Genomic DNA, 22,292 nt, shown 5'->3' with positions numbered 1-22,292 from the left:
AATTGAGAAGCAAATGTGTATTAATACACAGCTGGAAATAGTCCCCATAAAATGCACTTTTTACTGCTGTCTGAGTAACATTTGCTAAAATGTACAGGGTCTACCCATTATTAGCATTTAAATGAATGAATGAAACAATACATTATATTAATTTATGGTCACTGAGCAAGTCACACAGGCTGACACAAAAATAGTAGTTTTATCTAATTTATTACTATTATTTACATCTTCTGGACGTAGTGAGCAAGGAAAACCTAAATTCCTTTAAATAAAGAGTCTGTTCAATTCACATTTTAATGTCACGAGCAATTACTCACACGACTTCCTCACAACAGATACCCTGCATATTTAAAATGTTTTAAGGTGACTGCACCCACTCTGATGGATCCACATGTCTGGCAACACCTGTGTGTTGCTTTCTGTCTTAAAATCAGCACTTTCTCTGTCCCCCCCCCCCCCATCGGTTCACAGATCATCTCAAATCTCTTAACTGAAACCAAAATAAGCTTTTTCTTGATGTTTTGGAGCTGCCTGCTTGTTCAGCAAAACAAAAAAAAACAAAAAACATAGTACCTGTGAGCACTCCTCTCCAGTACAGCTGGGTTTGCCCCCTCCTGTCAACCACACAATGTTTATCCATCATGAATGTCTCCTCAGCTCAGTTTTATCAGCATCTAGAAGGAAATTACGGTCCTTTCCTCAGACACAAGTTTCCCCGTCAGGTGGTTACTTCATATCTGTATTTACCCATCAAACCCTTGGAGTGCTTGCTCCGTCACTGTACAAACCGGTTCCCTGGAAACCAGAGTCACCAGGTGTGGGAGAGAAGTGGGGGGGAGGGAGGAGAGTGAAGCTGTCCTTCAAGATTTGCAGTCACTGTTAACCATTTCCATAATAATGTTTTGAAGGACAGCCAGCACTCAAGGACAGCGTCACTCCAGGGTGGGAAGAGGGAAGGAGAAGAGGAGCCAAACCGAAGGAGGAGGTGGAGGCAGTGAAACACTGGTGCGGACAGGTGGAGGAAGGAGAAAGAGGAACATGCAGATGGAGAAGTGAGAAAGATAAAAATTAACCAGGGGTTACAGTTAATATTTAACCATCTGCGGTCCTGCCAAATAGTCAAACAACTTATTATTAAACACATTTCCTACTTTAATGAAATGCGTCGTCTTCGTCTTTTTTGCCCATTTTGTGCTCCTCTGCTCGTGTATCCCGACTGCATCTTCTCACGCACTGACTACATCACACAAATCTGACTGCACAAACCCCCCAAAGCCCAATTTTAACCTTATCTCAGCCATGATATACTGCAGCAAAAACAGGTGATGAAATGAAAACGCCTAAATCACAGAGGGGGATGTGCACTTATCATCCTGTAATTAAGAGGAATAAATACTATTAAATATAAAAAAGACTGTTTCTGTTCAAGAATGCAAAGTAACCTCGGCTTCATTTGCATGGCTGCCCTAGATTGAGATAACTACCAATCAAATGTGACTCATAAATAATGGAAAGGGAGAATATATTAATATGCCCAGTCACACCCCTTTAATCATCCTGAGGTTCATGCTGGTGGTAATGCGTGTGTCTCTGCGTGTGTGTGAGCACATGTTTGAGGTTTTCGTGCTTGACACAGACGAGATTGGCTACTAAATGAGACCAGATGCGTCTGTCTGCCTCCTCTGCCATCCATCCATAATAGACATTTACCAAAGAGTTATGGTTTTCTGCCACAAACATAATAGAGTGAAATTAAAAGGCCTTGAAAAAGCTTTATGTGGTCAAGGCAACCAGATGAGACCCACGTCTCCATCTCATGCAGCATAGCATGGAGTTCACTCTCCATCTAACATTTCACCATAATGAATTCTTGTCCAGAGAATGAGCCACTCAACAAAGCCTTTACAGCATGTCTAACGTGATGCAGTGAAGTGGTTCCCTCCTGGCAAACACGAAGCTAATATTCCTCTCCTTTTAGCTCCGGTTTGGGCTCCACTAACTCCGGAGGGAATAGAGCTTTTTAGCTGGAAACAGCTGCATGATAATTTTCGGTGGCTTCATCATAGACTATTGATTATAGTTACTATGATTGATTGTCTGCTACTTGGGGGCAGGCCAACAAGCTGTAAACACACTGACAGATTATCACACTGTCGAGCTGAAATGTGTGAGCACATTGAATATTCAAGCGCTTTCCTTACAGCTCCTTTTTTGGTCTCTACCAGCTCCTAATGGAAACAGCTGAGGCTTTAGCTGCTAAATGCACAGCGTCAATGCTAAGTTAGTGATTCCTGAAGCTTTGACTTTTAGATTTTCTGTTGTGAAATACTGAGAATAGATGTGTTTACCTTTTCAGTCTTTAAAAATCCTTTGTGAAATGCTCTCAGTTCACGTCCACATTAAACCAATAGCTTGTCAAGTTGGAAACCACTGATTTAGCCATTGTTTCAGCTGCAGATATAAATAGTCTGAAGTGAAACTGAACAGTGGCCTTATGTGGCCAAATGCAGCTCAAGTCTTCCTTTTTCTGTGCACTTTTTCCCCTTCATTAACTTCAACATGTGCCTCATAAAACTCATACATCATGTGCCGCCGCTGTCCATCTACATTAGTCCCATCATGTTTCATACATGGCCCCAGCATGTGAAGATAAGCTTTTAGCATGATCTAAACATGCTCTCCAGCCCATGTCTAATGAGGGCAGGCCAAGAGGGCGACTGGGTATGCTCCGGTCCTGAACCTAAACCGCGGGACCCTCGTTTGGCTGCTTCCTGTCCGCACTTCAGGGAACACATAAAAAAAGAGAGAGAGGGTAAGACAGACAGATGTGTGATAAAACGAACGCTGGTATCTGGATATCAGGCGGCAGTCACATTTAGTTCCATAAGTAACATAAAAAAGTATGAAACCTGAAGTGAATTTGTACAAAAACCAGAGTTAGCAGCAGAGAGAGAGTGATGAGAGTCCCGTAATTGAGATCCAAACAGCAGTGTAGAGATAATGGACTCTGGGTCACTGGGCACTGAAAAGGAGATTGATTGGTGGAATTAGAGTATGCGATAACATCGACAGGCAGTCATTCGCTCATCCTCTCTCTCTCTCTTACCTCCTCCCTTTCACTGCACCTCTTTTCTTTTCTATACTGGCCTGCTGTGTCTTTTCCTGTCGCCTTCTTTCTCCTCACCTCCTCCTCCACGCCCCTGCGACCTGTCTGTCTACCTTTTAAAACAGATCACAGCTGCTGGGCAGGAGCTCCCAAATGTGTCAATCAATATCCTGTCCACCCAATCACCACGTGTGACTGGGCCCCAGCAGACCAGTCTGTTCATGTTCAAATGGATTTGAAATGTCTCACAGATTAAAAGCAGATATGTGAAAGTGACCTATATCCCGCATGAAAGACCATTACTCGTAAAGAAAACAAAAAACCCCAAAACAATGTGTCTATAAAAAGCAATAATCTTCAGTAAACTCAAGGACACCAGCTGCGCTCTCATATTTGTATTAATTCCGTCAAGTCGAACCCTGCAGAGCCTCATGTCCCGAGGGCATTTCTCTCTACAATTGAGCTATGTTTCCATTCAGTGTCCATGCAACCCATTTTTAAGCAAAACATTTACAGAAATAACCATTTAAATTTCCATCTGCTCAGCAAAAGTACAGCACTTCCTGACCTTAAAAATAGAGCTCCATCTCAAGAAATAACCCCATGAGAAACTCTCACGATGTGATGTTAATGAGTGAGTTGTTACTGCTCATCCTATGCCGGTTACAACTCATGCTGCTCGACAATGTCAACACAGAATGCACTGGATCACGGGATCTTTAAAGAAGTTTAAAATGACTGCGTCCAACCTCAGCAGCAACGGCACGCTGCGAGAGGCCCCGCTTGTGCAGCTCAACGATCCGACCGCGTTCAAAGAGAGAAAGCTTTTTTGCCTTTGCCATCAGGAGGTCGTGACAGGGTGGATACCTGACAGAAAATGACACTGAATCCACATTTTTGCGGCGATTTGGGCTTTTAAATGCTGTGGTCTTAAACCTTTGGTCAGCTGATGAACAGCCTATTTCAGTTTAATACTTGTTTGTGATAAACTGCCTACTCAATTTTTCTTTTTGGTCTCACTCCCATTTCTTCTTTTTGCATTTTGAAGCTCTACTTAGAACCTTCTTAAGATCCAACAGTGCAAAATGTAAATTCTTCAACTGGTCTTAAAATTTTGATCAGGAGTGTATTAGAGAGAGCATGTCGGGTAATGTCAGCACCTTATTAGATCTGGGGATGTGTACAATCCAGCAAAACCTGAGATATTGTCTGCCAGTCACATTAGTTGTATAGGTCTCATCCTAAAAGCTTTTGTAATATTAAAATTGAAACATCCTGTTTGAAAATAAAAACAATAAAGAATACATCTGATCTTTCTGGTGCTTGTCCAAGTAGGCTTTGTTAAACATTCAAACAGTTATAAATGAGAGTCCTTCCTTCATTCCTTGTCATAATAGTAGGACTAACTAGCTCTAACAAAACAAACAAACAAACAAAAAAACAACAGTTTATTTCCTTCATCAGCTGGTAAGTTCCTGTTTTAAAAGGAGTCAGCTTAACGTTAGCTTCATTAGCAAGCTAGCTGCAACTGACAGAATCTGGAGGGGACAGCTGCCGTGTCCCATGGTTGCTGGCTAGAAATGAGAAGGCTGCTTCTGTCTGTCTCTGTCAGACACGGCTTTTCATTTTGGAAAGCTCGCCAGGCGCAGCAACAGTAACTGATGGGGGCGGTGCTTCACGGACAGTCAATGAATTCAACACATCACGGTTCTAATGAAAACACTCCTGATGAATTCTTCATTTTGATCTGTCTTAAATGTCTCTTTGTTTATCTCCTATTGATTCCAGCGCATTGCGGAAGCGGTAAGCGACAGAGACTCATTAATGCTAAGCAGATCTGACTCAATGCATTATGGATGAAGTAAATAGATGCTGATTATAATGGCAATCAAACAGCGTGGGTAAAAACTTGCGGCTCAAACAGAATCATTGTGCTCAGTATGAATGAGCCCCTCTGACTGGAGGCACTGGAGCCCATATTCTCAGCGCAGAGCTGGAATGCACAGAAAACCCCGCAATCCTGAAAGCAAGCCTGCAGGCGAGCCTCAAGCCAAGACTGGGGCACTAATGAGGCAAACAGAGACACACTAACCCCTAACATTTAATGTAACAACTTCCCTTTTGACTGATCATGCTTGAACTGAAATTACGTCCTTTCTTCCTCATTTCTGACACTGTGATGGTAAAAGATCTTCTCTTAAAGCAGATCTGGACTCTCCATATTTAAAGCCACAGTACATATAAACTGACTCATCTGCTTTTCTGCGTTCGCACGTGCACACGCAGCGCTTAATCTGACACGTCCTGGTGGAATGAAGTGTCACAAAGGATCAGCATTTCTGGTCTGTGTCATCGGAGGCTCAGCAAAACGACAAACCAATGTACACAGTGAAGACAAAATGACAAGGCGATTGGCTGCCACAAACCAAACTAATGATGCCGGTGCAGGGCAATGACACAGCATTTTTGCTGCAGCCTTTGGACAAAGAGGAGATGAAGACATAAATAAAATAATCTAGCAGGTAAAGGGGAGTGAAAGGAGGCGAGGAAAGTGAGGATGATGAATCCACGGTGACAAAGCTGCAGCTGCTGACAGCGCAGCAGTCACACACAGGGCACGGGGGACTTATATCCACACATTATGCTCACAGAGACAGTCGTGCACAGATACCTGCTAAAAAATGCAAGAATAAGCCACATTGTGAGGACGCGAGGGCTCTCAGAAGCAGACGGTAAAGTTTGTGTCCTCGTGTGTACATTAGTATTCACTGTGGTGAGGCTCTCCTTCCTCCTTTCAGCTTCTCCTCAGAGCTCTCTCATACGTCTCTGTTCCCATGCTGCTTACACTACAGGTTCTCCCTGAGCGGTGACACTGCAAGCTCATACACTACCTCTGTCTCTCGGCTGTTTATCATACACCCACCTCATTCAACAACATAAGGTGGTGGGGAGGTGGGGAAAAGAATGTGTTGTGAATCTGCATACGTCTTTGCCTGCTAATCCAATCTGTTCATGCAAACATCTTGGAGTAAAACTGCAGTCCTGGCTCATAATTTGGCACTTGATTCGATAAACTGATTTTCTCTAATGAAAGCTGTCACTGTGACAGGTAAGTCTTGTGATCCATCCCCCAGCACTCCATGACAACTTTTACAGTGACAACAGCGTGTCTCCCTTTAAAAATCCCCCTTCCTCATTTACATCTGAGCTACAGAAGCGTCCTGTCTTGTAAGCTCCTAACCTGCCTTTGTTTCCGCCTGAGCTTTTGGATTTGTTGCAGGGACTTCCTTGATCCTGGAGGAAGCCCCTCAGTGGGATCACACACAGACCCAGCAAGGAGCCTTGTTAGTATAATGGCTGCTGAATGGTTGCCTCCATCGCAGCACAAACAGCAGGATCTGATAACAACCCCCGCCACTGCCGGCCTGCATGGGAAGCCAGGTTCAGAGAACGGAGGAAGCGCTACAGAAAATAAATCACTGCAGATAAACTTAATGGTTTCAACTGCAGAGATAGCTAGCCAAATGAGTTACAGTGATTGCTCACAGCAGTGAGTGAGTGAGTGGGGAGATTGAGCCTAAAGAGACAAAAGCATGAGGCTTTTATTTGTCTGATAATAAAAAAGCCATTATTGAAACAATTTATTATTTTCTAAATAATACACAGCCATTTCCCTTTGTCGATGTTGGAAATCAAGATAGAGTGCAGCAGCGACAAGCAGTCAGGATTACATCTATCATTAAGAGATTGTGTCACAGCTGTAATGACAAGGTGACTTAAAATCATAGTTTTCTTTGCAGTAGGTTCAGGAACAGTAAGCCACAGTGCACACGCACACACGCGAGCATTCGCACGTGCATGCGCGGGCTTGCATATTTTCCCACAGCTCGCTACGGACAGCTGAGGTCGATTACGGCAATCATGGCAAACAGAGTTAACTGAGATCAGCAGCAGTAGCTTCTCTGTGCACAAGCATGTGCGTGTGAGTTACAGATCTGAAGAGCATATCTTGAGGCAGCCTGCAGCTGAGAGGCTCAGTAAACAACGCCTTAAAGAAAATGAATAGTCCCCTCTAGCCAGCACAGCTCCCACTGCTTAGAGTACCCACAGCTCCCTCACACACACACAGACACACACACACACACACACACACACACACACACACCGCTGCCACACTTAGCTAGCACCTGCCAGAAGAACATCCTGTGGTGAGATCCAGGGTTTGTCTTTTGTGATGTGTGCTCCCCTCTTTGTTAACCATCAGCCTCAGCAGGCGACGTCTGTCTGTGTGTGTGTGTAGGATGACAAACAGCGTTTCAGGGTCTCTGTGGTCATGAACCACCCACATTTCGTCTGTCGGCTCTGTTAACCCAACGCCCCACGGCTGCATTGTGCACTCGATGGAGACGGCACTGCGCTGCTGGTTGGTAAACCGGTGTAAAAGGAGAAGCACTAACCTGAGTGGAGGCTGTGTCCTGTGAGAGCAGCGAGGTGGAGTCCAGTGAAGGAATGAAAATCCACTGCTGGACTGAAGTGAAAAGACCTCTCCCTCCTCTCTCTCTGCGCTCTGTCACTTGCACTGGCAGGTTCAGGCTCATGTTAAACTGCTGCCTCGCTGCATTGGTTGCATCCTCCCTCCCTTCCTTCCCTCTCTCTCTCTCTCTCTCTCTCTCTCTCTCTCTCTCTCTCACGCTCAGACACACCGACTCGCCCTTTCACTCAAGCTCCCGTCTTGCCTTCTCTGATGCTTGTCTCTTCCTTTGGCTTTTCCTCATTCCTCTCTACGGCGAGTGAAGATAATCACATTCCAGCGGAGATGGGGCATATGGCGGGGGAAGCGACACTCAGCCCCAGAGTAAAGCCCCCTCTGTGTGTGAGTGTGTGTCGCATGGACAATCAGTCCCATTGTGTTGGATGAGGGGAGGGCCAGTGAGAGGGGAAGAAGCCAATGGCTGTACTCATTGGCTGTCCCTGCTGCTGCTGGTGGCTACAGCAGATATAGGTGCCGAGCGAGACACAAAACAGCCCTCTGGAGGGGATGACACAAAAAAGGCAAAGCGTCTGAATAGAGAGATGAAGAAATGATTTGTGTGTTATGAAGTAGAAGCCTAAAGTCAAGGTTTATTGAACCTTAGTTATCAGTGTCTCAGTGGCTTGTGTGTAATGTGCTTTGAACTCCTCTTCCAGGGTTCACACTGAGTAGCACAATGTAGGTTGGAGGTAGTGGGAGAAATGGGTGTAAAGGCCACCCACTCTTTTCCCATGACAACCACTCAGTGATTACACTGCTACAAAAATATTCTTTAAATTGAATCCATGTTATGAAAGCTAGAGCTGTCTATAGAGGTCTTCAGTTCAAGACAATTTCCAAGTCAGTGGAGATGAGTCAATTCATGTCTAAGTCTTATCAAAGCCCGTCTCAAGGCCCTCAGGGAGGAGTTCGAGTGAAGTCTTCACAGGCCGATTGCAAGTCAGTTGCAAATCTTTCGAAAACTGGCTATTAAAATCAACATTTTGCTTTTAAAGTTGTATTTAAACAAAGAAACAAAGAAACCATTATATAGGACAAATAATCAAATAGATATTAGGATTGATTATGATTAAGTAGACAAGATATGTGCCTGGCGGTGTCTTGTTTATTTTTATGAGCAATGCTAGCAGCATGTCAGATGATGAGCTCAGCCAACACTACTAGGCCTACATGTGCTAACCATGATTGTAAAAGCATTGCCGTTAGCTGAGCATGATGACATGCTAGCACTAGCGTTCAGCTCAAACCGCTGCTGTGTCTGAGCACAGCCTCACAGAGTCACTGGCATGGCTGTGGACTGTCAGTGTTGTTAACTGCCTCGAACCTTACCTGGTCAAAAAAGACATGAATGCTTGGTCTCAAGTCAAGTGTGCAGTAACAAAAATCCAGTTCAGAGTTCCAGAGCTTAAGTCTGAGTCAAGTTCAAGTCTCAAATTTACCACTCTTGCGAAAGCCTTGAAAATGTCTTAATTTCAGGAACTAACTATTTTGGGTTCTGAGCTGTTTGCATAAGCCAAAGTCGTCAGATAATGTCACCAACCCACAGAGTCACTTAAAGGTACAATCTGCTCGAACTGGCCACCTGTTGAAGGTCACTCTAAACAAATAGTGGGCAGCATATCACCAGAATAACCACTACTGCTGCTCACTATACTCTTTGCTGTAGCTATCTTTGGCTACTGGTTGCCATAACATAGTTAGCTCAGTTAGCAATGCAGCTAGTGGCCCTCTCAGCTAACAGCAGTCTGCCTGGACTGAGGGCTCGGGGGACCAGGGGATTGCTGGTGAATCCCAGTGAACACTGCAGGATCAGGACCAAGCACATGCACAGCCTCAGTGACCAACAGAGGCCAGTTTGATGACAGGGAAGACAGTGCTAGCCTAAACTGGGATTCTGACTCCGGGGAAAAGGAAGACATGGAGGGTTGGAACAGGACAGCCGTGAACCATGGCAGCATTGAGAGGAGGGCTGGTCATCACCAGTTTGGAAAAACAGCATCTTTTGAGCCTCTAGTTGAGGTAAAAGAATAAAAATATTTCACGTAAATAACTTCCATATATACATGTAGTAGAAGTATTGCTATTTGAATCTTCTACCTCAAAGTCCATTATCACTAAAAACTGTGGTCATCAGTAGAAGTTCTTAGTTATATTTTTCACACTGCTGTTAATGAATAATAATTATTAATAATTAATAATTTCAGAATAATTTCCCAAATTGTGATCAATAAAGAAACTGTCTAAGTCTATGTCTAGAACACGGTGGAGCACAGAGCTGCAGATCTCTGTCGACATGGTGAGAAAGAGCACTGTTGTTGTCATACTGCTGAACCTGTCTGTGAGAATAAATGACCTACAGGCACCAATAAGTGTCACAGGAACACACAGAGAGACGTGTCGCTTTCACAACTGGTGTGAGGAAACATGCTTTTGGCTGAATATGTTGCACACACACACACACACACACACACACACACACACACACACACACACACACACACACACACACACACACACACACACACACACACACACACACACACACACACACACACCTCAGGCACTCAGATGAAAAGAAACTGTCTGTATGTCAAGAAGCTTCATTCTGTCCACCTCTGCCTGGCAGCCATCACAGCCCTGACCTCCTTTCTGTTCTCCTCTCTGTCATTGCATCGTGGATGGATTGATGAGGCAGATTAGATAAACAGAATGATAGATGGATAGATACATCTTTAATTAATCCCCAAAGGGACATTAAATCATTGTAGCAGACAAACACATTAGAATACAGTGACAAGAGTATACAGATGAAATGACACTAGAGACAAATACAAAGATAACAACAAGTGCATGAATACCACTAAGATGACACCAAGATGAAGAAGCAGAACTGATAGTTCGGTTATAAATAAGGTGGAGATGAAGCATGGCATACAGAAGATGAATAACCTCTAGGTACAGTCAGAAATTCCAGCGTGCAAAGAGCAAATGTAGCTGTTGTTTATTAAAAAAACAATAGTCCTCTTTTAAATACAATCCTGATAAGTGATCAATATATTTGAGTGATCAGACCTGATGGGCAGAGGAACTAGAAGTCTCAGCTTAAAAGTAGGCCAGATATATCCAAGTGTTCAGATACATTTAAGTGTTTTGGTAGCCCAAATGTGCAAAGGGCAGAGGGTTATGAATAAATAATATAAAATAAAAGCAAGTTTAGGCCACAGGCCATCACTCCTGTCTTACCTCACGCTCGAATCCTCCCTTTTTCACCAGTTCTTTCGTACTGATCTCCATCTCTCTACTTTTTCATCTCACTTCTCAATTTGTTATCTTTTAGCGCAGCTGGAAATTCAGTGTGAGGCTGGTAACTGTGCTAAGATTCAACACCCCCTTTATCGTTAACCCTTTACACAGGTGCTCATTAAAATCAAATCCTTCTGAAGTTAGATGAAACGACAGCATATACACACACTTAGTCTCACACACACCTTGATGCATGCTGTGAGTATGTGCAGACTTCATTATACAACACAATAATTAGTGACCCGAGGGCTGAGAGAGCAAGGCAGACCTCACCATCAGCAGCGGTATGTGTGTCTCTGCGGACTGGAAGTGTGTGTAAACCACAAGCAGGAAATCAGGGTGCTAAAGAAATAGCTGTTCACTCAGTTTCTTCCTGGCTAGTTACTGCAGAGCCATTACAACCAACATGTCAGTTTTACTGCTTTAGCATCAGAGAGGCCACAGCAACAGCACACACACCCACACATGCAAGCTCTGAAGCTAGAGGGTTCATGCTCATAATGGATCTTTAGTTTACCCATAACGGCAACAGTTAAAAATCTGCCATTAATAAATAACAGGAGAGTAAAGAAGTTCAAACAAAAGGCAGAAGATTCCTTGCTGGACTGAGTTAGATGATCAGTATAAGAAGACAAGACATGACATGCAGCACTGCTGTTGTGTTTTAATGTGGGGTGTAATGGTCAGTGCTTCAACTTCAATCAATTATTGAGAAATAAACTAATTACTACTCATAAAAGTCAGCTTGTTTGTCACATATTTAACACAAGTAATATAGAAAACAAGACATTCTGGTCGAAGAGGCAGGCAGCATTAGCTTAACCCCGGTGAGTGAGTGCCAGCAGCACCTCTAAAGTGCTGAAGGTGAACCAATATGTCTGTTGTTTGGGATGCCAGACCAAAAGACCTCTATGTATCCTTACTTTGTGTACTCCACAAAAATATACTGCTGAAATGGATAGATTGCAAACCTCCAGCTGGGTGGCAAAAGGTTATTTCAGACGTCATACCGATGGAACATGTGACATATAGATCTAAGGGTATGGTTAAGGTGTTCTAGAGGATTTGGACCCGTTCTTAGAATATATTAGATTAAAGGGTCTGATGGATCACAGTTAGAAAAGCACATGATGTACTGATGCATAACTGATTTAATTAGATCATGTCAAGCCAATCGACATCTCTCTGACCCGGGGGGGGGGGGGGGGGGCACCACGTCAACCAATAGATGCCAGTGGATGGATTTGATTGTCACACATGCTACAGCGACTGACTAATTAATCATTCTGTTGCCAAAATATGACATGACGGTTAAAAAGAAAGAAAAGAAAAAAGCATTTGGTGGCACCTACGACGGCAAGTTTTTATCTAGCACTGCCAAAATAAGAATGAAGGGAATGAAGGCAGGGAGTAAAAGTTGGGCTTTAGGTATTTGACAAAGTGTTTGCCACCGATATTTCAGAAAGTTTCCTCTTACTCATTACATGTACAGCTAATAATTATTGATTGTTAGCCTGTGTGTGATTATTGAGTGTGCTACAAAATCAAAGGGTTATCACAGTTATATATATATTGTTCTCATAGTTCTCAGCTCTAAGGAAAGCAAGGAGGGCCACTGAAAAGTCTTGCCTAGGGCCCCCTGCTGCCAGAGCCAGGCCTCCACACCTCCAGCCCCACTGCCAAGCTTACTCATGCAGCAGCAGCAGCAGCAGCAGCAGCAGCAGCCAACAGCTGTGCTTTTCCTGGGATTAGTAAGTGTAATGTAATTACTCAATTCTAAATTACACTGCTCATTACTGACAAAAGTAATCACACAACTGTAACAAGTTACTAAGTAATGCCTTACTGTCCAACACTGGTGATGCTTAGCAGGCTCGTCATAGAGCGCTTGTCAGATGTTTGGTCAGGAACTCAACATGTTTCATTTTGATTAACCCTACAGACCAAATAATGGCATTCTTATTCATGTCATTCTGTATATGTCAGGTGTAAATCTAAAAAACATGGAGATCCAAAAGTGCAAGTTCTTGTCTGGGAGCTAAATCACGCTTGACAGATTAGCAAGTTTATGTGTCATGATGTCGTGTGTGGATCAAGTGATGCTTTGTTTGAGATTATCTGGTGTGGATAAAAACATTGGATGGAAAGTAGAGAATCCTGCTTCTAATAGTACAGATAGACTAAAACACACTGAGGATACACACTGAATTACTCTGAGCTCCTACTGTGCAACAGCCTCACTAATGTTACAGGAATCCTGCAAATGTTTAACTGAATTAGGACCAATTAGGTTGAAAGCTGACAGGGACAGTACATTAGGATACATGTTACGCTGAGTGTGTTGGCTGGTTCCCTTTAATATCCTCACGTCTCACTTTTGGACAGGACAGTAAATGTAGTGCATAATTAGGCCCTGAAACACTGTGTCCAGTGTTGGATGCTAACAACATCACCACATTAAAGTTATATAATGAGAACTGGCGCAGCCACTGCACACAAGATTCACAGTTCAGTTCAGTCTGTTTTGGATACAGTGGTGAAAACAGATAAAAAAATGTGTTCGTTAATTTTGAAAAGCATTATCATGCATCTAAAAAACTGGCAATAATTGCTGCTTGTAAAAATTAAGGGACTCCAAGTTTTGAAGAGTCAGTAAACAACCTAAAAGAAAACAAAAGCAATATCAGTATGGCTCAAAGGTAAAGTATGTGCACTCAGTGGATCATTATAGTGGGACTGGAGCACTTTGATCTCTATGACTGAGTGTCTATGGCAGGTTTTAAGTGCCAAAACTGAATATGCAAAGATTTGATTAGATTATTAAAATACTTAAATATATGAATAAATACATTATTATATAATTTGTTGTTTAATTGTCACCACAAACAAATAAATCACAAATTAAATGAGAAATTTTGTGTATTTTTTTCATTCATATATTAATTAATTTACTTATACACACACACACTTGCTGATCTGTTTCTAATTGTTTTTATTTATTCAGAAATACACTTTCATTTATCCATAGTGTAAAGCAAAATGAATAAATCTGTCAGCTTCATCCATAAAAAACCAGCGGGCTGACTCTTAAATCTACTACCTTTGCCTAATTCAAGATGGCAGCACCTAGTGCGGATCTTGATGAAATATTGTGTGCTACAGGAAGATATGTTGTTATAGCAGAACAGATATATATATTTATACACAAACATACATGCACACGTATACAAGCATTAAATTACAGGAATCTTTCAATTGTTATTATTTTGAATTTTTATTCAATCATCATTTGATTATTTACCTATTTTTATATTCAGTTTCAGCCCTTAAAACCCTCCATACATGAGTGATTGTATTCTCCACACAATATGCAATATGACCACAGGCATAAAGGCATCACCGTCGTGATGACAGCCCACAAATCCATTTTTTCAGTTCATGCAGAGTGTGTACACAGCACACACACAAGGATGCAGACAAATGAAAGCAGAAACACACTCTAACTCACAAATACACACTGAGAAATGCAATCAAACACTTAATACACACACTGCTTGGTGGCAGATAAGCCATACTCGCTGCTTCGCAACCGCAGATCAATCTGTTGTCACGCTGTGAACGTCAGCTTTAAGAATCCGTTCTGTATCTCTCCGTGCACATATGCATGCACAAACTCCACCTAATTTAAAAACTCCCTCTGTTGGTATCCAGATAAAATTCAAAGGTAATGAAACGCATCATGTAAAACCACCATGCTGGACGTTTCATGCACCTCACTTCTCCCACAACCGAACTTTCCTCTTCACACTCGGGTGACCCTGAATCTCTCACATGTCTCAACGTGCAGACTCCCTCATACCTCTGACAGTGTGAACGCACTGGAAGCACAGAGGAAAGTTTTATCTCTCACGTAGCAGCAGTCTGAACTTAGATGGAGCTGTCATCGAATTGAAGCAGTTTTAAAATGATGCTCATCAAATCAAAGTAAACATTATGAGGGAATCAATGCATTCAATCATTCAGCTTAGTCTTACAATCATTTAATTTTTTGGAGTCCTGCCCCGCACCGTCAGACAGATCTCACATCCTCAGGATGTGAGGGAGTTACTATCTTCAGACAAGTGATTACCCTTTAATTAGAAATGTTTTTGGCAATGGGCGTTTCCTCGACATGGATCAAGGCTATTATTTTTGTGATCCTTATGGAATTTCTGAAATTACTCCTTTTATGGAGATGGTGCTCAGTTTGCCCTGCAGCACATTAGCAGAGCAGATTAAACAAGAAACAGTCCAATGAATTGTGTAAATTGAGACTCATTGTGGGATCAAGCTCGAGGGACGACATAATAGTTATTTAATTTAGGGTTTTGGTCTCTTTCTGCCTCCCACTCTCCTTCACTCAAGTGTTTCTACTATCTACTATTTCCTTTTCAGTGGCTTCAACCTATTGTTTTAACACTGTATTATGGGTGAATATTAAGATAATGCATACTTAATAATGTGGGTGTAGTGAGTCAAAACAATACTGATTCAGCTCTGTTTGTGCTGTGCTGATACTGGCTTTCATAATGTTAAAGAGTTAATACAGATAGCTGATTCTTTAAGTAGATTCTGTGTATCAAATCTCACATTGTGTACACAATCCAAATGAAATTGTCGTTAAATGTATCACAACTCTCAAAAAGCACACTGTATAAAGGAACAAAATATCAACAGCCAAGATCAATCAAACACATGTAAAACTAAAGCTGCATTCATTGATTTATTTCGGGCACTTGGGAGCAGCAGAACCAGCTGTCAACACAACATGGACATGTCATCGCTGAATAAAGCTCATATGGCAGATGTGTCCCCAAAAACTCTCTTACTGTTTCTATCTAATGTTTGATGGCGAGCAGGAAGTGGGCTCAGCAGAGCTTTTGTTGCTGAAAACATCTGCATACTGCTGCAGGTTATAGGTTTAATGAGAGTGAACCAAAAAGCAAAACTGAAACAAGCTGAAAGACGCTAAAATGCTCCATAGAAGTGAAGGCAGCTGCAGGGTCGGGTGATGGATTCATCACTACAGGATACCCCTCTGACATTACACAAAATACCTGGACCCACTAAAGCCGTAGATAACAGCAGTTCAGGTTGTCTATGTGAGATTTTAAACAATTCCCTCCTGGATATACTCAATATACAGAAAAGAGAGCACATTCAACATGTCAAAACCGCTCAGACTGTTCAGCTTTTTTGAGCTGTATCTGTAGTGTTTGACTGAGAAGAAACACCTTCAATTCAATTTGAGTTTAAAGGATTCAAATTGGATTGCTGCAGCTGGCGTTCAAACCTCATCTCTGCATTGTAAATAGCCCTTTTCATATTTTGTAACCCTGCTTTCAAGCATGTAACAACATAATCCATGTGCATATTTTCCTGTCCTTTCCTTTCTCGCGCCACATTTCTTTCCTCCCACTCATCGCAGACACACACAGCGGCCACCTCACACTTTTCTACACCTCCTTACCACTGCAGCTGGCACCCCCCCCACCCCCCCGCCTCTCCATCACATCCACCTACCACTCTGTTACTCTACTCCATCTCTCCTTCCACCCTCCACCTCTTTCTTCTCTCTTTGGCCTGAGAAAAGGGGAGAAGGGTGGAGACCAGTATGGCTCTGGGCCATTACCCACTATATCTCTATAAGCACTTAACCATGGGCCTCCCCCACACACACATCATTAATTAAACCCACATCACTTAAAATTCATGCACATACACAACCACACACACATACATTTGGCATGCACGCACAGTATTTGAGCCCTTGCTGTTTTCATTGACTCTCCCCTTCCCCCGGTGCACCACACACATTATGAAGGTCAGTGATGAATGATGGGTATTGTCTGCAGACACACACGTTCATAGACACACACACAAACAGGAACAAAAGCTACAAAGACACAGCAAACAAGGTACACAGGCTGAAGCTCCATCTCTGCAGCAACAGGGCACATCTGTCATGAGGGCACTGCTAGCAACACGCCAGCATCTGCCCCCACAACACAGGCACAAACCCACCTTGGATCGGTTCCCGTAATCAGCCTGGCACACACACCGCCATGCCATCCCTGCTGTCAATCTGTGCCTAAAACAACCAACAGCCTGCTAAAACCAACGCTGGCGGTGCAGTCGGTCCTCAGAAGCACTGCAAGACAGATAATAACGCTCGCAGACAATAGCGTTTATCTAGACACCAAATTGATTAAACAATTCTTTTAGCGAGAGCTTTTGAAAACCGTCTCAGCGCAGAAGACGCTTGGTTGCTTTCAGTATCCACCTTATCTTTCTCATCTTTCCTCACAGTAAACACACAGAATAAATCCCACATTAATCCGCCCTGAATTAACAGTCAACGATCACTGAGAGCGATAAGTGCTTCATTATTTTCATGTTTGGGAATGGATCTGTGACCAAATCTGTGTGTGTGCATGTCAGCATATGTGCACAGGACACACACATACCCTACATAACCTTATAAGGGGCCGGTTTATCAAGTCAAGTGCCATTGCAATCACATATGACTATCATCTATTACTGATTCAGCTGTTTTTGGTAAACTGCTGTAAGTTCTGCGTGAAGTTATTGTATGGACTTAGTCCAACCTCCTGCATGTACTCACCTTTCTACTCGGCCCGCCTGAACAAATATTCTGTGCACGTCCTGGCTAACAGAATCGACCATGTCCCACTTTACATCATTTAACTCCCTAACAAAGCAATCACATGTCAGCAGATGGAGCTGATCGGGTGCTCTGTTCTCACTGATAACAGGCAACATGAGACGCCACACAATTACAAACTAGCAATTCATGCTTTTGTACTGCGCTGACATTGGGTTCATAATGTTCAGGAGTTGCCACAATTAGTTGATAAGCACTGATTACTGCAGGTAGCACTATAAGCAGAATCACACTTAAAACAAGTCCACTATTGATCTGAAAACATACATGACAAAGGAACAGAGAGCTGAGCCTCTGGCTGTAATGAGCTACTCTCTCATTGTTGCCCCTGATAGGTGGAACAACAAGAAACCGCACTGCTCTGGTGACAACAAGCTCTCAGGTAGACTCAGTCTACATAACAGTTTACACGAAACCATCTGACCAGAGATGTCCTGTACATCATCCAATGATAAATTCAGATGTAATAACCACATGGGATTGTCTATTTCTGGCTAATCCTGTGAATTAAAGACATGACAATGAAGGTACTTCCTCACATTAATGTTATCCACAATGGTCAAATACAGCCTGATATGTTAAAGGCATAGCTTCATCAGCATGGATGGTATGGAAATATATGGTCACCTTTGCTAAACCTATATCCAATATACATAAAAAAAATCCATATATCTTTTGTCTCCTTTGCAACCTTGTCAGTGGGTCAGAAAAAATCCAATCTGAACGCAGCCCAAAGAGGCTTGTGAAACATCTCTTTGGTGTATGCGCTGGGTAAGGATGTTGCAGGCTGCGATCCTGAAACACTGCCCAGCTATCACAACACATCCACTGCTGACGGCCCACACATCAGGTACATTGCTCTGATCACTCAGCTCTAGGCTCTTGTGACTTGTGTTTGCTTGCACAGAAGGTCACCATATTGACGCAATGCCCTCCTCTCACTGCCAGCGCTTGAAGTGACTAAGTACCACGCTGTAGGCGTTATTCATTTCAGTTAGTCTGGCTTGTAAATAGAGTTTACTTGAACGTGAACAGGCTCTCCCCTAACTGAAGCTCTTTGGGTGTTATGATTGAATGCTGTGTAAATTATTCCCATTATTATTAAATATATGCATGAGCTTATGTCCTTTGTGTATCTCAGTCACAAATACATTCGTCAAAGTGTCTGTTAGTATGTGTGAGCACGTATCTGTTCTGTCCATAGCCAGTAAAACAATCTGAGCATGATGTCAGGACTCAGGAATGCCAGCAGGAATGTGGATCAATGCCGACAGTGAAACAGAGACAGGAGCTGGCAAAAAAGACGAAACACCAAACAGAGAAAAACAGATGATGGAAGAAAGAAAGAAAAAGACTGTTTTCAAGGAAGCACCTGCGGTGGGAGAGTGAGGGAAAGTGGAAACAAACAACGTCACTATATTTAGTTCATCCTCGTCATCATCTTCACCTGACTACCTGACTTTCTAGTTTTGCCTCCAGACTCAGGCATCCACAACATCCTTGTTGGAACGTACTGTGCGGTTGAATCTGAAGGTCGAGCTCCTTTAGAGCTGTGGAGCACACACGAGGAAGTCACATGGGAAATTAATAAGTAACCATGTTCGGTTACCATATTTGTGTTTATTTGTCATTGAATGTCCCAAATGGAAAGGAGTTGTCAACTGGGGAGCATGAATGTGTTTCACGTGTCAAGTCTCTGAAATGGCTGCACGGTGGCGCAGCAGGTAGTGCGTGTGCCTCACAGCAAGAAGGTTGCCGGTTCGATCCCCGGGTCAGACGGGGCCTTTCTGTGTGAAGTTTGCATGTTCTTCCCGTGCATGCGTGGGTTCTCTCCAGGTACTCCGGCTTCCTCCCACAGACCAAAAACATGCTCATTAGGTTAATTGATGACTCTAAATTGTCCGTAGGTGTGAGTGTGAATGGTTGTTTGTCCTTGCATGTGGCCCTGCAATCGGCTGGCGACCGGCTCAGGGTGTACCCCGCCTCCCGCCCATTGTAGCTGGGATTGGCTCCAGCCCTCCGCAACCCCGAAAGGGATAGGCGGTATAGATAATGGATGGATGGAAGTCTCTGAAATTTCTTATGTATATGGCAAAGTTTTGGCCTGATGGTGGCGCTACAGAAAAAATCAAATGGGCCTTTAACAACATTGAGTTTGTAGGCACCATGAAAATCCACAGCAAATGTCTGGTCATTATTTTTTCAACACCCTATTTTTTTCACCCTAATTTCTAATAATAAGAGACAATATCCTCATTCATTATGATGATTAGATGCTGAAGCACCAACAGCAACTGTTAAAATTTGAGGTTTAGAAAAATATTATGATTCTAGGTCCTACCAATGTCCTTCACAACACACCTCATTTTCTTGTTAGTTATCAGCCAGCATAAACTGCACACATACCTTTAATCTGTGATAAGATAATAGTGACTGATAATCAGTAGAGCTCTGCTTGAGAATGTCAATAGCAAAGTATCGCTGCGTATTACTGCTAACAGTATTTCATTATCTACAAGAGCACGGAACAATCCTCGACTTTCCCAAACTACTGGAACTACCTGTTGAAGGTTTATGCAAAAATAGACCAAATGCTAATCCCAACATATGAGTGTATAAGTGCTGATGCTGACAAACCGTGTTACTCCTGCTAGTGACACCCTCTCCCACGTTGAAACAATGAGCGTGGTGAAAGGAGCTGGGCCTGCTGGTGTTCCCAGCCTTTTCCTTCCTGCCAGTGAGAATGAAAGCAGAATGCCTCACAGTGTTTCCTCTTCTCTGTACTTAAATAAGGGTGACTCACCCAGGCGCACCAACAATGCACACCACCGGGAGGAAAGGTGGACAGTTGAGGGGCTGCACTGGTACAACGCACACACTCACACTTTCATTGCCCTACTATGGCGCATATTAACACACACAGCACAAATGCAGTTGGGTAATGGGCCATCAGGGATGTTGCCAAAAGCAGAGTGGTTGGAAGAGGGTCTTAAGAGGGGGAAACGGTTCCCAGGCCTCTGAGAACAACACTGTCTTTTTTTCTAGCATGGTGGATTTAAATGCACCCTCACACTCTATTGCGCCACAGCGGCAGGCCGATCCACATGGAGACCAATGCTGTGGCTCAGTGAACACACTCGCTCCAAGTGCATTCACTGTATCTGCAAGCACTGAGTAGCTGGTTGCCAGCAAAACCTGATCAAAAAAAGATTTCCAAGCGTTTACTGCAGAAAGTTTGCTCTTGTTTTGTGCAGCCGTAGCACTTCTAGAAACCACACAGTCAGACAGAACAGCAATGCATCAGCAGAGTGGTAAATAAATGGTGAATGTGGGAGAGCAGCCAGATGATAATATTAGAAAATGGATCCTACTCGCTGGTGGTAAATATTATCTTAATGCCAGTCAAACAAGGATGACAGAGCAGCAGGTAGAGAACAAGTCAAGGGAATGTTTTCTGGTGATGAGAGATGAGGCGCAGATGATGATTGTGAAGATGAGTAGAACACTTTTCTTCATTTATCCAGAATGACTTTTAGCATTTAACATCAACCCATCCTTGATTTTTCAGTGTAAAGTTAAATCTTACCATAACAGCAGAGCAGACACATCTTTGCGTTTTTACCTTTCCGGCCCCAAAACCAGTATTTGCGCCGTCGCTTCATTGTCAGATCAGTGTCTTTTATTTTGAAAAAGAAAAAAAGGAAACACCGACCCAAGATCCTCTCCTAACATATATATTTAGCCATTGACAGTGTTCATCCTCACTGTGTTGTCCAGGCTGCAAGGATCACCTACCCGAGGCAACGTGTCTGAGTCGGGGCCTCCAGTAACCAGCGGCCAGGCAGTCCATGCTGTGTCCACGCCGGCGGACACGCCACAATAGAATGAGCAGAGAAACAAAGTGAGGTGCGTGAAAAGCTGGGCTAAAATAAACCTCTTGAGACCCCCTGACAGGACGCTGTGCTGAGACCTTCTCTACTCTACTGCTGAAGAGCAGACAGAAAGCACCGTGGAGGAAGACGAGTCGTCCAGCCACAACAACGTCACATATTTCTGTCCTCTTGCAAATGGGATATCCTTAATTTCGCAAAGGTGAGAAAAAAAAGGTTGGGTTACACAATTATCTCTGATCTTCCTCTCTGTAAAGTTACTTCCTCAGCAGTCCTTCTTGGCCAGCGCTGAAGGTCTGAGTTCTCCTTTTCTGAGCTCAAACCGAGCTTAGCAGTAGTTTTCTGGGAAGAGGCTAACAATGCCCGTCAGGAGGGGGAAACGACACGCACTGCAGTCAGGAAACCCCGGCTGGAGCAGAAAAAACACAGCAGGCCCTTGTTGACGTAACATACTGGGATTCAGACTCGTGGACAGTGACAGTGTTTCATGTTTGCCCTGACTCAGGGTGATAAACCCAGCTGATCAGTGTGGAAGAAAAGCAAAAATTCCATTAGACAACGAGGCCTTGGATGGTATGTGACACATAAAGGTGCATATCCACAAAGGATTTGTCAGCAGACTTTGTTCCTGCCCACCCTTTTTTCTGGGGAATTTTTACACATTTCTATACAAACTATCTAAAAGTAGCTCATTGCTTGTTTCCTCATTCTCTCTCTGTGACCCCCCCCCCCGGAACA

The 22,292-nt window shown here is 43.2% G+C and overlaps 1 protein-coding gene across 3 annotated transcripts in view; it reads right to left on the bottom strand.

Annotated features, from left to right (window-relative positions):
- fgd4a (FYVE, RhoGEF and PH domain containing 4a) overlaps positions 1–22,292 on the bottom strand; it is a 54,146-nt gene that overhangs the window by 27,238 nt on the left and 4,616 nt on the right. The window contains exon 1 of one of the 3 annotated variants that reach the window (XM_070972668.1): positions 7,564–7,717. The exons of 1 other annotated variant lie outside the window; for it this stretch is intronic. Coding sequence is in view for 1 of the 2 variants with exons in the window: in XM_070972667.1 (XP_070828768.1) it covers positions 574–643 (70 nt within the window). In the remaining variant the exon portion in view is untranslated. Of the gene's footprint in view, positions 1–573; positions 655–7,563; positions 7,718–22,292 lie in introns of those variants that run through there. One more of the 3 variants, XM_070972667.1, reaches the window with a different exon arrangement.

Source organism: Chaetodon trifascialis, chromosome 10 (assembly GCF_039877785.1).
Source record: "Chaetodon trifascialis isolate fChaTrf1 chromosome 10, fChaTrf1.hap1, whole genome shotgun sequence".
Lineage (NCBI taxonomy): Eukaryota > Metazoa > Chordata > Actinopteri > Chaetodontiformes > Chaetodontidae > Chaetodon > Chaetodon trifascialis.
The sequence above is the reverse complement of the archived record's forward strand: the minus strand, read 5'-3'. Positions and strand labels throughout refer to the sequence as shown.